Raw genomic sequence first — 17,459 nt, forward strand, 5'->3', positions numbered from 1 at the left:
CAGAGGATGTGGAGAAAGTTAATGTACTCAATGCTTTTTTTGCCTCTGTCTTCACGAACAAGGTCAGTTCCCAGACTGCTGCACTGGGCAGCACAGTATGGCGAGGAGGCAACCAGCCCTCTGTGGAGAAAGAAGTGGTTCGGGACTATTTAGAAAAACTGGACGTGCACAAGTCCATGGGGTCAGATGCGCTGCATCTGAGCGTGCTAAAGGAATTGGCGGATGTGATTGCAGAGCCATTGGCCATCATCTTTGAAAACTCATGGCGATTGGGGGAGGTCCCGGATGACTGGAAAAAGGCTAATGTAGTGCCCATCTTTAAAAGAGGGAAGGAGGAGGATCCAGGGAACTACAGGCCAGTCAGCCTCACCTCAGTCCCTGGAAAAATCATGGAGCAGGTCCTCAAGGAATCAATTCTGAAGCACTTAGAGGAGAGGAAAGTGATCAGGAACAGTCAGCATGGATTCACCAAGGGCAAGTCATGCCTGACTAACGTAATTGCCTTCTATGAGGAGATAACTGGGTCTGTGGATGAGGGGAAAGCAGTGGATGTGTTATTCCTTGACTTTAGCAAAGCTTTTGATACGGTCTCCCACAGTATTCTTGCCAGCAAGTTAAAGAAGTATGGGCTGGATGAATGGACTACAAGGTGGATAGAAAGCTGGCTAGATCGTCGGGCTCAACGAGCAGTGATCAATGGCTCCATGTCTAGTTGGCAGCCGGTTTCAAGTGGAGTGCCCCAAGGCTCGGTCCTGAGGCCGGTTTTGTTCAATATCTTCATTAATGATCTGGAGGATGGTGTGGATTGCACTCTCAGCAAGTTTGCAGATGACACTAAACTGGGAGGAGTGGTAGATACGCTGGAGGGTAGGGATAGGATACAGAGGGACCTAGACAAATTAGAGGATTGGGCCAAAAGAAACCTGATGAGGTTCAACAAGGACAAGTGCAGAGTCCTGCACTTAGGATGGAAGAATCCCATTCACTGTTACAGACTAGGGACCGAAAGACTAGGAAGCAGTTCTGCAGAAAAGGACCTAGGGATTACAGTGGACGAGAAGCTGGATATGAGTCAACAGTGTGCCCTTGTCGCCAAGAAGGCTAACAGCATTTTGGACTGTATAAGTAGGGGCACTGCCAGCAGATCGAGGGACATGATCGTTCCCCTCTATTCGACTCTGGTGAGGCCTCATCTGGAGTACTGTGTCCAGTTTTGGGCCCCACACTACAAGAAGGATGTGGAAAAATTGGAAAGAGTCCAGCGGAGGCCAACAAAAATGATTAGGGGGCTGGAGCACATGACTTATGAGGAGAGGCTGAGGGAACAGGGATTGTTTAGTCTCCAGAAGAGAAGAATGAGGGGGGATTTGATAGCTGCTTTCAACTACCTGAAAGGGGGTTCCAAAGAGGATGGATCTAGACTGTTCTCAGTAGTAGCAGATGACAGAACAAGGAGTAATGGTCTCAAGTTGCAGTGGGGGAGGTTTAGGTTGGATATTAGGAAAAACTTTTCCACTAGGAGGGTGGTGAAGCACTGGAATGGGTTACCTAGGGAGGTGGTGGAATCTCCTTCCTTAGAGGTTTTTAAGGTCAGGCTTGACAAATCCCTGGCTGGGATGATTTAGTTGGGAATTGGTCCTGCTTTGAGTAGGGGGTTGGACTAGATGACCTCCTGAGGTCCCTTCCAACCCTGATATTCTATGATTCTATGGAGTGGGGGCTTGGGAGAAGGGGCAGGGGGAGCGTCTGCGACAGAGCAGGAGTGAGAAGAGGCAGGGCCTGGGGCACCCGGGGGGGGGGGTTGGGTTGAGCACCCCCAGGGCCCAGAGGAAGCCGGCACCTGTGTACACAAAAGCCTTATTACAAACTCATGCTCAAACCATAAGCGCACACCACATTGCGCAATTACCCTATGCACAAAGTTAATAGAATATTTGCTGATGTTGAGTTCGTAATTTAGGTTTCCCCACACACAGGACTTGTTAAAAACTCCCCCAAGAGTCCATCTGAACACAGAGCAGCCTCCCCTCTGCTCTCCCGTCCCTCACACTCTCCTCCAGGTTCTCCTTCTTAACCCTGTCCTGCTGCTACCAGTTCTCTTCAGCATTGCTAACTCATGTATAAATCCTGTTCTGGCTCCTGCTTCCCTGTGATTTTTGAGCCTCCATGTGCTCAGGGTTCAAGTCAAGGGACAGGCGGGGTATCCACCGGACAACTTATAATGGGAAATATAATGTCAACTAAACCATAGGGGTTGTTACTGTAAATGGTTCAAGACAGAGACTGCTTTAGGTGTTAAGCACCATACAACCTGTGGTACCATTGCAAAATATAAAGCATGCAAACAGCAATACTTTTGATAGTGAACCAGTAACCTAGAGTGAAACTGAATAATGGAGTCACTATGAGTGTACAACTGATGATCTGAAACCCATTTATATACTTTTGACTCTGCACTGCATAAAACTCTTAATCCACCAATGTGCATGTCAGATTTTGCTGAAGTCCAGTTTACTGAAAGAGTCCAAGTTATAAGGCAGTGAGTTAAGTTTTTCCAATACCATGTCATACAAAAACAGAAAGATAACGATCATAGCAAAGGGCTCAGTTGTTTTATTACCTTTCCCTAACAGTGGGCTTCTAGCTCTCACCATTGCAAAAGCACGGAGTTTATTACATATTGTAATTTTCCACATATCCTGTCAGAGTTTAACAGTTAATACTTGTTTTTAATGCTATGAATTAAACAATCACACTTTATTTTCCAAATTATTCATTTCTGTTGCTAGAACACTTTAATGATATCTTAGCTAACAGCCATATCAACAGATATTTATTTTTGATCCTAAATATTAGTTTTTAATCCTTTTAGCAGTGACAGCACTTTAGGGTATTTAGATACAATAAAGCCTGGTTCTGGAACAGAGAAAGACAATTGAAAAATAAGGAAAAAAAATAAAAATAAAAATAAACTTACTGGAATATTATGGTCCTTTCTTCCTTTATGGGAGGAAGCAACATGAGCAAGGTACTGAATAACTTTCTTGGTGTTTTCGGTCTTCCCAGCACCAGATTCACCTCTGCAAGACACATTCACACATTTTTCTCCCAAAATTCAGTTTTAACAAGCATAGTCAGTATTTTATGGTAACTACCTAATTGCATTTCAGTCTCAGTCTTGGACCGTACAATGATATTTTATTAACTGTCTGAAAGAAAAAGTGCTAATGTTTAAGGATGTATGCAGTGTAGCTGTAGACGTGTCTATCCCAGGATATTAGAGAGACAAGGTGGGTGAGGTAACAGTTTTCAAGCCACACAGAGCTCTTCTTCAGCTCTTGGAAAAGAACTCACAGCTTCACAGCAAAATGCATTTTCCTTTCCCAAACTTGAAGAAGAGTTCTGTGTGGCTCGAAAGCTTGTCTCTCATCAGCAGAAATTGGTCCAATAAGAGATATTACCTGACCCATCTTGACTGTAATGTTTAAGGAAACAAATCAGGAGTTTGTCAGTTTAAACACTGCCGTTATCCAAAATGTCTCCCTAGCACATCATTTAATTATTGGTACAATGTCAAGTATGCTTATTATGTACTAAGCATACTTTTTATCATAGTTCTTTACCACCACCAACTAACAACAAACCCTAATCTTCAATTCTTGTGTGAAACAAGCGTTCTTACCTCTTCCTTAAAGGATAAGAAACTGAAGCAGAGAGATTGACTTGACCAAGGCCATGGATTGAATCTCTTAGAATAACTAATATATAAACATAATGCCATAATGGCACTTCATGCTCTAAGTGCCAGATTTTCAGAAACACTGAGCTCCCACAAATCCCAGTGAAGTCAATGGGACTGCAAGTGCTCAGTACTTTTTAAAAGTCAGGCCCTAGGAGCATTAGCAGTAAAATACATCTTAACATATCGTACCATAATCAGATTCTTGGCTAGGCTGAAGCATATCTAGGATTGCAAGGAGTACACATATATTACACTTTTAATTTTATTGCTGTAAACAGGTACAACATGCATTATTTTAATGAATGCTCAGCTAGGTTTGAAGTAAGATGTGTTTGGATATGTCTGACTTATTTCAAGATGTGTCTGTAGGACACAAAGTTGTAAACTGATTTTCCAAGGGAGGTATTTATTAAATCTATATTATCTTCACATGAAACAGGACTGACACCACAAGGTTTTTTCATAGCCGTAATTTAGTTTTCAGACAATTCTACATTATAAATTTATTGATGCATCTTTTAGTAACACTCACTACAAACTTAACTCGGCTACCAAATCATAGCTAAGTGGGAAGAGATTGCTGTTTGTGTTTATGAAGCATACGAAATTAAGAAGGTTCAATTACTTGGAATTGCACAGGAAAAGTGCAATTTTCTCACATTGTTAAATATTCATTTTAGAAATAAATCTTGACATAGTTAACTGTGGAACCATTTCAAGCCTACTAGGATGTCAGTTTAGTCCGTTGCCATTTCTGTTACAAATAGTTTAACTGAAAACGTATGTGTGTGCAGTGTGGATTAACAACTTTTGCAGTTGAAGTTTCCAAGGCAACACTTCCCTCCATTGCACTAAATATACTAGATTTAGTAGTTTGCTTTGTATACTGAATCGAACTTTTATATTCTGAATCAATATTAAATTTGTTGTTACCTCAGAAGAGAGACTAAGAGTTTTGGGGTTTTCTTTAAATTCAATGAAGGGTACATTTAATATTTCTAATCTCTGAATGGAAGTTAAATTGGCAGAAAAGATTAAAAAGTAGTTAAAAAAAGGTTAGCTAAATTTTAAAGAATCCACTCTGGTGATCTAGTGAGCAGATTTCTGGGGAGTGGAAGGAGTACAATTATATTCCATAGGTCCAGTTCTAAAGGAGACTACACACGGCCTTTTTACAAATACAATCCACAAATCAACACGTTCTTATAAAAGCCTGTACATCTCAAAGCACATGAGGCCAAAAGCTTGGAGTTTAGGATGTATTCCTTTGGCTAAAATGCAAGTCTGAAATTATACTTTTATAGAATGTCTCCATACAACTCCAGCTAGTATCTTATCTAATTCTTCTCGCCTTACGCCTTACAAATATGCTGAGTATTTCCTGCTGGATATGAACTTTTAGACAGTTCTGCTGTCATATACTCTACTAGAAGAAGAATTAGAAGATTTAGGTGATGAAATCCTTTTCGTTTATAGGAATAAGAACGTCTGCATACTTCAGCTTTTTTCCCCCCCAAGAGTGCAAATGCATGAATTATAAATTGCCCAAACAAGGTAAACTTTTAGAAATGCTTATATACAATATTTGTGAAGTGGAAGGACAGTATATAATGAAGTCAGAGATCAGCCTTTTAAAAAATACCTGGTTTTAAAAATACACCCCAATCATTAGGTTACCACAGAAGTGTTAATTAAAAACCCTTATGGAAAATCCTGGGCCTAGTGAAGTTAACAATGAGAGCCTTGCCATTGAGTTCAATAGGGCCAGGATTTCACCCCTTGGCCTTAAATCTAATTCAATGAGTGGAACTGAGAAGTGGGACCCACTCTCTCCCACAGTTTTATGAAAGCAGATGCAAACAAACAGCAACTCTTATCGGCTCCAAGTGATTGCTCGGCAATGTGCCTACTTTGACGAATCTGACAACGTTACTATAATAGACAGTCAAATCCTCCAACTGAGGAGTGGATGTCTCTGTTCCACTACGGTCATCTTAAAAATCTATGTTCCATGGCTGGGCCACTGGTCAAACAGATTTATTTATTGACAAATGCATAGAACATCTAGAATTCAGCTCCTTCAAGAGAGTGACTCTATCCTTCTAGAGACAGAACTGTCAGAACACATTCCTCCTGTTTTGAAGTTGTTGCTGCGGCTGCCTGAACAATTTATACTGAAGCACTTCAGACTAGCTCCTTTAACCCATCAACTCACATTCAGAACAGTTTGTCATGATCAGAGGTTAATTGTTCCACTCCAGCTAGGATTCAGAGAGTGAAAGCTAAGAAATGTTACTTAGCACTCCAGTGCTTGATTTCTCTGCCTATCAAGCCTCAAGCTCCCTAGTCTGATCTTTGAAGGCAAACCTAACCAAACAGATTTTAAATGCAGACAATTTTACTTTGCTGGAGCACAATACAAAGACAAGACATTACTGTGAAGAAGAATACATTTCCCCCCCCTTGCGCTATAAAAAGTCTCTGTAATCTGCAACTGGCTTGACTTAAATTCTGCATTGTGTGTTACAGCAGCACCCAAGAGTCCCCAACCGAGATCCTGATCTCATTACACTAGGTACTGTACATACATGTAGTAGGAGGTAGTCCCTTCACTGAAGGGCTTACAATCTAAGAGGGCAAGACAGACAAGGTAAGTAGTTACTTGCCGAAGGCAACACAGCAGATGACAATTAAGGACAGAACCCAGATCTTCTGACTCCCAGTCTGGTGCCATATACACTAGACTATGCTGCCTTAATTTTGCCAATACTTCAGACTCTATGGCAGATTCATATTTAATTTAAACTTCCTTTTAAAAAAAAAAGGTAAATTAAGTGAATTATGCAATTCTCTCATAGTGCAAAGCACCACAGAGTCACATCACACTGAACAATAAATACAAAAACACACAGGAATCGCTGGCCAGCAATCTTCCTCCATGTTTTGTGGTTTTCACACTGCCTTGAGAAGTGCACCATACTGCATCCTGTCCTGTCAGCCAAATTGTTGAACCCACCAATCCCTGCAAATCTTGCTTCGGCATCTTCCTCCGCTCATCAAATCCATGTGTCCCACAAACTGAAGTTTTCTTCATCTGATTGTCTTGATATTAGGTATCATTCTGGTTATGCTGTAAGTTCAGGTGATCACCTCCTCCTCAGTCACATGCAAGGTGTAACTAACTCACAGCAATTGCCTGTAGCATTTCCATTTGAAGGCAGAAAGCCTCTTAAATGTCCTGTTTCCTTAACATTCATGACTCGCATGCATATAGCAAGATGATGAAGAGACTGCAAAAGTTTCATTTTACACTTCAGGGCAATAACCTTTGCTTCTCCAGATGCAGCTAATTCTACATTAGATTTCTAAGGGAAGTTTGGTGTCCCTTGTAGTCATATTACTCAGACATTTGAAGTGCTCAATGTACTCCATTGCCTCCTCAGATCTGGATAGGAATATCTTCACCTTTTCAACAGATTTAGAAGTCAGCATTGTCTTTGTATGATATCTTCAGATCTAACTTCACTGCTTCCACCTCTACTCTTTCTGGCAATTTTTCCACCTCTTTGCGACAATCCAATTGGTCAATATCACTAGGTTTCCAGCAGTGGCTCTTCTTAAGAGTTCTCTAAGAAAACAGGTGAAGAAGACTGGTGATAATATGCAGCCCTGACATTTATCCTCAAGTCAAACCAACTACTTTGTTCATGCCCAAAAGAGACACCAAAACGGTCATGCTTCCATCGAGATTTTGTATCAGCCTTACTACATTTTCACCAACTTCAACCAGCTGCAAGGTTACCTAAAGACGTTTGGCCCTTATGTATCAAATGCCTCAGCAAAATTCACAGACAAGGAGCACCTTCCCATCATTCTCCAGCACTTTCTTTGACTGCACATGGAGACTCAGTATTTGCTCCACTATACCATTTTTGGGTTTAAATCCAATTTATTCTTCAGACAGAAAATTCTTTATCTCTGGGCACAATTCTTTTCAGGATGATGTACAATAATATTGTGCTACTGTGTATCAATAACAAAATTGTGCAGTAAATTTCCACAAACAGTCAGGTTCCCTTATTATAAATAGGAACCACCAGGAACTGTATCCAAGTCTTGGGATATCTTCTGGTTTCAGCCTATCTGCAGCCTGCAGAAGCAACACTACTTCAGTCTACAGTGTTCATATTTTCAGGGTTCCTTTAGCAACCTTTTAAATTTTAAGTTAAAAAAGAAGAACAAAAAATGCTTGGCTTTTGGAGCACAATTCTGTGGCAAGACCTTTAACTATGGAATCACAGAGTAAGTGGGGTCACAAATATAGTAGTAAATAGTAGTAAGAAGCTTCTTGGGAGAAAGGAAGACCATTAGCAGAGATTCTGGAGGGGTTACTGTGGAATGCACATCCAGAGAGGTTAGACTACTCTACCTGAGCTGAAAGCTAGCTAAACAGCAAAAAACAAAGCTTGATTAAAAACCTACGAAGACCACCAAAAACCATGGACCTGAGAGAATTTAAAGTTTTATCATGCTCTCAAATATGCATCTCACCCAATCACCCACTGAATTCCCATTCCTAGTGATGTGGCCTTATAGCTGTCCCACCTATTCATTAATGCAGTGGTCCCCAAATGGCGGGATGCATCCCCCCATTGGGGGCGGAGAGGGGCTGGAAAAGTAGCACTCCCTCCCCACATGCCATACTTCCAGCCCTGCTCTGCCCCCAGCCTTGCTCCTCCCGCAACCCAGATCCACCCCCAGTTCCACTCCAGCGCCAGCCCCACTCCAGCCCAGCCTTGCCTCATTTCCTCTCCACCCCCAGCTCAGCTCTGCCTCCAGCTCAAGCTCTACGGCTGAGGAAGCCTTGGCTGTGCAGTAATGGAGGGGCGCACAGCCAGATTCCATTAATGGTAAGTGGGGGCAGGGGGCACAACTAGAAACATTTGCACACCACTGCATTAATGTCATGCTGGTGCAGGGGGGACCTTGCTGACTCTCACTGCTTGACCACATGTGTGTGCTACGGTGCTGCATTAAGATTTAGGTCAGACAGCAATGAACTCTAGAACTGACACATACCCCAAAACAGCCTTAGTGCTTAGTGGAGGACTTCCCTCCCTCCCACACCCCACTCACCAGTTTCTCTGCTGCAAAGTAATAAAGCACCATTTAGTTAGATAGGCAGCTGAATGAGGGGTGTTTTTGGGGGGCTGGGGGGGGGTTGTGTCACAGCCATGTTAAGGTTGCCCAACGATTCCCGCTACAAGCTATTTCAATTGCTTTTAACTTTGCTAAACTAACCATTCAGGCTTAAGTTCCCCATGATAGATGTCTGCCTCAGACCAAATTTTGTAAAGTTTCAGACAAAACGGTGCCGCTGTTTCTCAGAATCACCAAAATTGGGACAAGAACAAGTTCGCCTGGAAGCAAGAGGCTCTTCTAGTGGCTAGACCCACTGCAAGAGGAAGGATGACCAGTGCTGCTTGCTACCTGCTCTTTTGCAGGTTTCTTCTCAGTCACAAGGTTTCCCCAGAAAATATAGGAATACCACTTCACTGTGGCAGGTTTCAGAGTAGCAGCCATGTTAGTCTGTATCCGCAAAAAGAACAGGAGTACTTGTGGCACCTTAGAGACTAACTTCACTCTGAAACACTGAGGACAGGAAGCACCTTACCTATATAAGATGATGGGATCCCTTATATATTAGGCACCAAAAGCACATGGAAACATGTACCGAAAGTCTGCTGGTACCGGTAAAGTAGCTGCAGAAATGACTGCAGTCACAGGTGCTTCTTTAGTGGTGGTTGTGCAGAATAAGCTTCCTTGCTAGCTCCTATCAGAGAAATAACTGGGTGGATCCTTCACCTACTAGAAACAATTGGAGAATTCAGAAAGCAAGGCCTGTAGATAAAAGGATCATCATAACTACCTGCCTACATCTGCTGGAAACTGAGAGGTACACCCGAGTATCTAGACTGGTTCAGAAAATCCAAGAATTGGTTTTTTACTATTTATAGTTCTCCGTTTCATCTTCTTGTAGATGGTTCACATCTTTTCACACCAGTTGTCAGGGGAATGTTAGGAAGCTGGAACCCAGCCAGAGGTTGTATACTGAAATGCTTGGTATTTGCTGCTGTCGTCATTTTAGAAGCAAACTCAGTTTCTTCTCCATCCCACCACTCCCATCTGAAGCCAATTCAGATTATATACCCTTGTATGGCTTCATGCATCTGTAAAAATGACCATTTATCAAGCCTACTCACCATTTTCAACGGAATACCATAAGCTTGTGGTAAGGTTCTCAAATTTAGAATGCCAGCAAAAAAGTGCAACTTATGCTTTCATATTTTAACACAAACAGAATCCTAGAGCTAAAAACAGCAAGCGTAGGAGAGGCTTGAGCATTTCTCACAGAACCCTAGTATCCCATATCAGGAATTTCTTCATTTCAGAGTCACCAGTCTGGGACAGATTGGCACACTCACCCATTTAACCATAATGGGCAGCAGCAAGAGTACAAGAAGTTTTGTCACCTTCCTTAAACTCAAGCATCTGGCATTTCCTTGCAAGAGGAAAAGCTTCTACAGTCCTCATCTGAGGCCCACATTTCCTATTTCAGTGTGTATTTACATTTTAGGGTGCTATTACATTAGTATAATTACTTCCATTTCTCAGCAACAGTGATGTTGATGTTGGGGCAGTGTGTTTGTAACACTGGTAGCTACCGAAGACAGGACTCAAGACATATTGCCTACCATTTCTGATTAGTACTTAGTGTTGGTAGCAACAGTGTGTTGGCACCATTGCCAGAAAACAGGTACTGGTTTTCCTAAACTAGACAAACCCAGAGTCTAACACCACTATGGTCCCCCATTAATCACTGGCATTTCTAACCAACCGGGGGATGCTATAAATGGATATACAAGATAAATAAAGCTTGCTCCTGAGAGTTGTCAGTTATCTAACAATCCAAGGGAACTGAACTAAAAATTCCAACCAGCACTAGAGATCCCCAGGTCCCTTCTGAATCATTTACCCTCCCAAGAATGACCTACCTACCTGCAGGCAAAACCGTGTCCAGTATGCAATGGAAGGTAGAATTAGAAGAACTCCATAGCTGCCATTACAAATCTTGTCAACTGAATCATCCTACCTACACCAATGATGAAATCATATATCCAAATAGCACCCAAAACCTTAGATTTTAAATAGGGAGGCAACAGAAGGAGAGAGAGGCTGGTTAGAACTTCATAAGCAAATCAAACTTCAATGGTCTTTTCCTTGGCAGCACACTAGCTTTAAGGACCATTTTTCAGGCAAGGGGAAGGCTGAAGTTTGTCCACGTTGGGAAAAGCCACTGGCAGTTCTCAAAGTATCAAACAACTCTTGAGATTTCTCTGATTGGATGTTTCTCTCTCTAGAATCTTATAAGGGGCTCTTAGGTCATTCGGTGCCAAAGACACCACTTTGTGAGGTGATGAGGAGAGGTCTTTTGGTGGCAAGGCAGGTCACTGGTGTTGCTTAGCCCCCAGATCTGGTTCTTCCTATCTGCAATAGGTGGTCTGGTCAGAGAAGATGATGGGTAAAGTGACCTCTCTTGAGCATAGAGATTGAATCTTAACCGATTGAGATGTCAGACTCCCATAAGCCCAGTAGGGCCACAGCAGCATAAGGTAGGGATATGGTTCAATAGCTTGATATTGGCCAGTCCAATAGCATTCCTGTCAGGGTGGATTTTCAGTCCTTCTGTGGCACCATAGAGAATAGAGTTCCCTGTTTGAGGATTGGGAGAACACATGCAATGGAGAGACTGACTTCCTCTCTGGGCAGTGCACTCTCAGTACAGATAAATACCTCTGTGCCAGTGACTGTCCCGGTTCACTTAGAGGTACACTGTCTGCTATAGATTTCAATGCAGAGAGGTGCAACCCCAGCTCTGGGACTGGTGCCAGAGAAGTATTACTCTGTGCTGTAGGCTGCCCTTCTTCACCAGCCTTTGGCATCATGCGGGGCTTGGTGGATTTGCATCCAGAGGCTTTTCATGATCAAAACTTTGTCACAGGATACGGAGTTCCATTTGGAGTCTCAGCCCTCTGTTTGGAGTGGCCCCCCTTAAACACCTCTACTACCAGAATCTGGGACTATGTCCTTTTTGGTGCCAATGTCTGAAGCCATGTGGTCTGCTTTGGCACCAGGGGCATATGTGCTGGTGCCAGGTCTTTCTTTTGCAGTCTTCTCTGTTGTGGTCTGGTCTTTGGGGGTCACTTGTCTGCTAGATTGAGCACTGGACAAAGTTGGGTTTTCTGTTGTTGGGTGATAGGTGTTAGTCTCCTCAAGAACTGAAGAGACTTTAATAGATTGCCCCAAGAGGAGGAAGCTTTAGCTGCACTGTTTGTTCATACCCAAAGAGAAATATAGACAAACATCAATTCATTATATGAGACTGTTCTAAACAAGCGAGGAATTAGTCCATCTTGTCCATCTTTTGGGGGATTTGTCCATCACCGGACCGGAAGGACCTGAAACCCGTAGGTTTCAAATCCACCATTTTGAGGAGTCCGGGGGAGCGGGGGTGAGGGGAGAGGGGTGTCTGGCAGCCAATATTCAGTTCAGACAGGCATTACATCAGCAGAGAAGAGAAGTTCTGAAAATTTTTGAGGCATTGAGAGATTTAGTTGGAGCTAAGAACTACCAGGTCAGACACTTGCCAGTTTGTCTTGCTGCCACAGGCAATAGAGGGAACTTCAGAAACACAGGTAAGTTCTTCCAACGGTTAATGAACATTACTGTAAAAACCTGCACCTTATTTCCAGATTGATCTTGTCTAGCTTCAGATTCCAACTACCAGATCTTGTTATGATTAAAGAGTTATTAGAGATCACCTCTCCACGTAGGTACTTTTAGATCATCATCAAGTCACCTCTTAACCGTCTCTCGGATAAGATAGAGATGGAGCTTCTAAAGTCTCATATAAAGATATGTTTTTCAAACCTCAAGTCATTCTTGTAGCTCTGTCCTAAACACACTTTCTAATTTTGACATTTCTGATATGTAGACCAGAACTAGACAGTATTCCGGTAATTAAATTACCAGAGCCATATACAGAGACCATACCACCTCACTACTTCTACTTTGTATTTCCCTGCTTATAAAGAGGATCATATTGATCTCCTTAACTCCAGCATTGCACTGGAAGCACATGTTCAAATGGTTATCTGCTATGATCCCTAAGTCCTGTTCAGTATGACTGCAATTCCAAGATCCAGTCCATCTTGCAAGTGTCACCTACATTCATTGTTCCCAGATGCATGACCCTGTATTTGACTTTATTAAGACACACCTTGTTTAAATGAGCCCATTTCAACAAGCAATTCAAGTCAGCCTTTAGAACCAATCTGCCTCATTCATTATTAATACTGCAACCAGTTGTGTCATCTGCAAGTTTAGTAGTAATGATTTTATATTTTCTTCCAGATCGTTGATAAAGATACTGAATAGCAATAAACCAAGAACCTGTGGGACTGCACCAAGAATATCCTCACTGAATGATGATTCCATCTACAGTTACTTTTTGAAATTTACTAGTTAGCCAGTTTTTAATCCATTTAATGTAAGCCATATTGATTTTGTGTAGTGCTACACTGGAGAGGCTCCCACTGAACTTCAGTGGCAGCTGCTGGGTTGTCTGCTCCTGCTAGGAAGCAAGACCTGGGAGCTTCCAGTCATCAAAAGCAGGGCAAAGGGTTTATTCTTGCTTTGGGGGACATTGTCCTAAAGCTGTCCTCCTCATAGAGGGAGTTTTTCTGTTTTGTAAAACAATAGTCATTTGAACACTACTGGCCCTAACCCATTTTTCAATGAGAGGGTGAAGGGTAGCCCTGCATTTGGAATGTACCATCTCCCACCCTGGGAAACCCAATCCTTCTCCAGCTTCTCAGATATTACTTTATAGGCTGGGAGATAATTAGACTTTTTGCTTCTGGTTGGATAGGCAGGGATCCAGTCTGTTAAGCTTTGGGTGCCTGTAGCAGGGTGGACACCTGCTCCTGCCTGGAAGGGCCTGAGATAGCCCAGGGAGCAGGCAGCGCGAAGGCTGAGCTGATCAGGGGAAGTGGCTGCAGCTGGGGCCACGCCCCAAACTGACTCAGCTGGCCTGTATAAAGAGGCTGGGAGCCAGGAGCTCCAGGGTCTCTCTCTGCGTTCAGGGAGAGAAGGGCCTGGCTGCAGGGAGCTAGACACAGGGTACCTGTAGTGGAGCAGGGCTGGGGAAAGGCGGAGGAGCTGGGGAGCTCCAGCCTGGAGAGCCCCAGGCTGCGGCCTAGTCTTAGGCCAAGAGGTACTGGGGGGTTGCAGAGGGCAGCCCAGGGCTAGTCCAAGACAGCAGGTCCAAACCCCCCTTGCCAGTGATGAGTGGCCTATACTGCAGTCTGCCCCAGGGAGCAGGGGCTAGTTGGTGACTGGCAGTGGCCTAGTGCTGAGGCAAGGTGGGGATAGTGGGTGGGGGTTCCCCGGGGAGGGGAGACCCAGATCTGTGGGGTACTGCCAGGGGGCACCATCCCAGTAATAGGGGCACCGGGTCCTGGGAGGGACACGGGCGCCAGAGGACAAGTCGGATCACCAGCCTGCAGAGGGCGCTCCGGAGGCTGGATTGAGCTGATTCCCTGGAGTAACCAGCAGGGGGCGCCGCAGGGGTGAGTCCGGACCTCTACAGTGCCCTAGGGTAACCTACAAGCATGTGTGTCCTGGAACAAACATTTGTGGTAGTGTCCAAACTATCCTTCACAGACATGTTACCTATAATGAGTTAATTGGTAATCGAATTGGAGATAGGAAAGCTAATATAAACAAGCCCTTAGGAGAAATGTTTTGAAGTTAAGTAAATAAGCTGGCTGGTAGGTTAACAGACATGGAGCTGTGACTGACAGGGAAGATTGTAAATTAGCTAGGAAGCCCTTCAAATGTTAACTCACTCAGGGGAGGCCAGAAACGAAGTCCAACCTAAACTATTAGCCAGCTGGAGAGAGATGAGAAAGTAAAGAACCAGCCAGTTTCTTCAGAAACTCATTTGCGTTTCTCACTTTGTTTTTAAGTGTCCAAACAAGATCCCTTGCACTATATGCCACCAATAATATAGGGTAAATGATGACAAAAACAAAAAAATTTTTAAAAAAAGACCGTCTTAGTTTGAGTGAATTTTGAAGTTGAACCTGCCAAGTAGGCAACTGATCCTTTATTGTAGTTATTCAGCTAGCCTCTACACTTTGAATAGTTACAGTATGGTTTAACATTATCAGAATATTAATGATCTATAAATTAGAGAGATTCACTTGTTTGATTTCTGATGGTTTTTGGTTGTTGTTTTTTTTAAAGATATTATGCTTATCGAGTGGGAAATGCTATTTAACACTTTCAGTAAGTTGATAGTGGGACAAGGTTCAAGTGCACCATTTTATGAATGAGTCAACATCTCTATACCAGACTAGATTAGATTTTATATTATGCGTTGCTAATTGTTACAAGCAGCTGCTGAGAGATAAACACTAAGAGTAATCTATCCCGGCAATAGTAGCGAAGTTCCTTGTACTATCACTAATATGATAAAAAACAGCCAACTTATTATTTTGTTTACTTACGTGCAAAGAATTGATTGGTCCTCACGGTCTGCAAAACAAAGAAAAAAGAATATAGATTGTGATTTTGCTCTGATATTTTGTTGTAATTGCAAGCTACAAAGTTATATTAAAAGGACATTCAGAAACTTGAACTTTTCGTAATTCAGCAATAAAAAAAATAAATCAATTATGTTTGATGGTGTGGTCTTTAAGTAGCATCCTGAAGTCATTTAATTTGGGGGGAGAGGAGGGAAGATGTTTTTCAGCTCTTTGTTTATGTTTATAAAGGGTCTTCTTTTCAGCGAGAAGAGAGACTGACTAGTCAGGGAAACAATTAAACTGTCTATACAGAAAGTGCTGGCCAGTGCAGACTAAACTAAAATAAATTATATACAAAATTATTTTCATTTTAGTAATCGAGATTTTTTTTTAAACTATATAGTAGTCTATTATTTTCAGAGAGAAAATGAAACTAGTTGAAACTTTTAGTGTTTTATGTTCCCTACACAGTCTCCCAGATTCACTGGCTACAAACAAGATTTTAAGTACGTGGAAACAGCAAGAACGTCTGCAGCCAATATGATAATTCCCAGCTACAGCTTTTTCTTGTTAACATGTAAGCTCATAAGTGCTGTTTTAATTCAGTTTATTCAGAAGAGAGAGAGTTGCCAACAGGATGCCTAGCAAGATATAGAACAGAACTGAACTGTGCAACATGATACTGCTCAGCACACAATATACACTACTGTGCATTGAAAAGAATGCCTGAAGGACATGCACTATTTACTGTGAATGGTTCTCTTGTAAGTTACAGCATCTTTACATACTGCATTTCAATATATGGTCCTTATACTTTAACAGCTCTTCTGAAAAATACTTCATAAAGTTTTTTTCTGGTCTTTCAGTTACTTAAAGAACTCTTTCTCCCCCCCCCCAACTTTTTCAGTAAGCTCAGCATCTCATGCCTATGAACCCCCCCCCCCCCCCCCCACACACACACACAGCCTTCTCTCAAACTGGTTCTATAGCCATCTGCATAATGATCACTGAATAACTGGTAGTCATCTACTGCAAACTCATGAGGGAATTTCAGTAGAATTATTTATTTTTATGGGTAATTGTTAAGGTTAAGATTTTATCATGGACAGATCACAGGCAATAAACAAAAAAATCACAGGAGCCTGTGCCCTATCTGTGGCTTTACTAAAAATAACCAGGGAGCAGAGAGGAAGGGGGCGGGGGAGGGGGCATGCATGAATGACAGCTAGAGCACCACCACCATAGGAGGGGGAGCGAGCTCGCATAGCGCCGGCTCTGGAGCTGGCCACAGGTGCACAGCTCCGGCTACAGCCACAGGGGTGTGTGCACAGCTGCAACCCCGGCCAGAGCCACAAGGCAGGGGCATATGGCTCCATCTGCAGTCCTAGGGGGCAGTGCACAGCTCCAGCCCCGGCAGAAGGAATGTGGGTGGCACACAGTCCTGGCTCCCGACCCAGCTGTGGGGCAGGGGAGCAGAGTCCCAGCTCCAGGGGGCACAGTCCTGCAGCCCCATCTGCAAGGCAGGGGCGTACAGTCCCAGCTGAAGCCAAAGAAGTCACGGAGGTCCGGTAAAGTCACAGAATCCGTGACAGCTGTGATCTCCATGACTAAATCATATCCTTAGTAATAATAGTGAATTCCTCTGCAAACAAGTCAACCTTATTTTGTTTGAACGTAAGGTTCAAGACTAAGGGATATACCCCTGAGCCTTCCAAAATAAGACCAATACCATGTTTCAAGGGTCCTCATTATAAGGTCCCTTTTCTGTCCTCCAAAAAAAGTCAAGTGACATTCTTTAAACCTTTGAGATCTTTATGAATTGCTGGCCATGCATGACACACTAAGTAGGAGGACCCAGAAAAAAAAGCATCAAATAGCAACTGATAACTGCTGTTCTCTCTAGGAGAGCAGTTCTAGACTTGAAGCACTAAAGGTGGACAGGCAGGAGGACAATTATGTTGCTGTGAAACACGTGATTCCTCCCTTCCTGCCATCCCTCCTCCCCACCTTCCCCTAGAATCCAATGATTTCACTTAGTGGATTTGAAGTCTAGACACACAGTATTT

General features: G+C 42.9%; 1 protein-coding gene across 5 annotated transcripts in view; it reads right to left on the minus strand.

Moving 5' to 3' along the window:
• The window catches only part of MYH10 (myosin heavy chain 10), a 153,228-nt gene that overhangs the window by 86,099 nt on the left and 49,670 nt on the right, over positions 1 to 17,459 (minus strand). For all 5 annotated transcript variants that reach the window (XM_065415571.1, XM_065415572.1, XM_065415573.1 and 2 more), the window contains exons 3-4: positions 15,376 to 15,403; positions 2,978 to 3,080 (exon numbers count right to left, since the gene is read on the minus strand). In XM_065415571.1, the coding sequence (XP_065271643.1) occupies positions 2,978 to 3,080; positions 15,376 to 15,403 (131 nt within the window). The remainder of the gene's footprint in view (positions 1 to 2,977; positions 3,081 to 15,375; positions 15,404 to 17,459) is intronic.

The sequence above is a fragment of the Emys orbicularis genome, chromosome 13, assembly GCF_028017835.1.
Source record: "Emys orbicularis isolate rEmyOrb1 chromosome 13, rEmyOrb1.hap1, whole genome shotgun sequence".
Classification (NCBI taxonomy): domain Eukaryota; kingdom Metazoa; phylum Chordata; order Testudines; family Emydidae; genus Emys; species Emys orbicularis.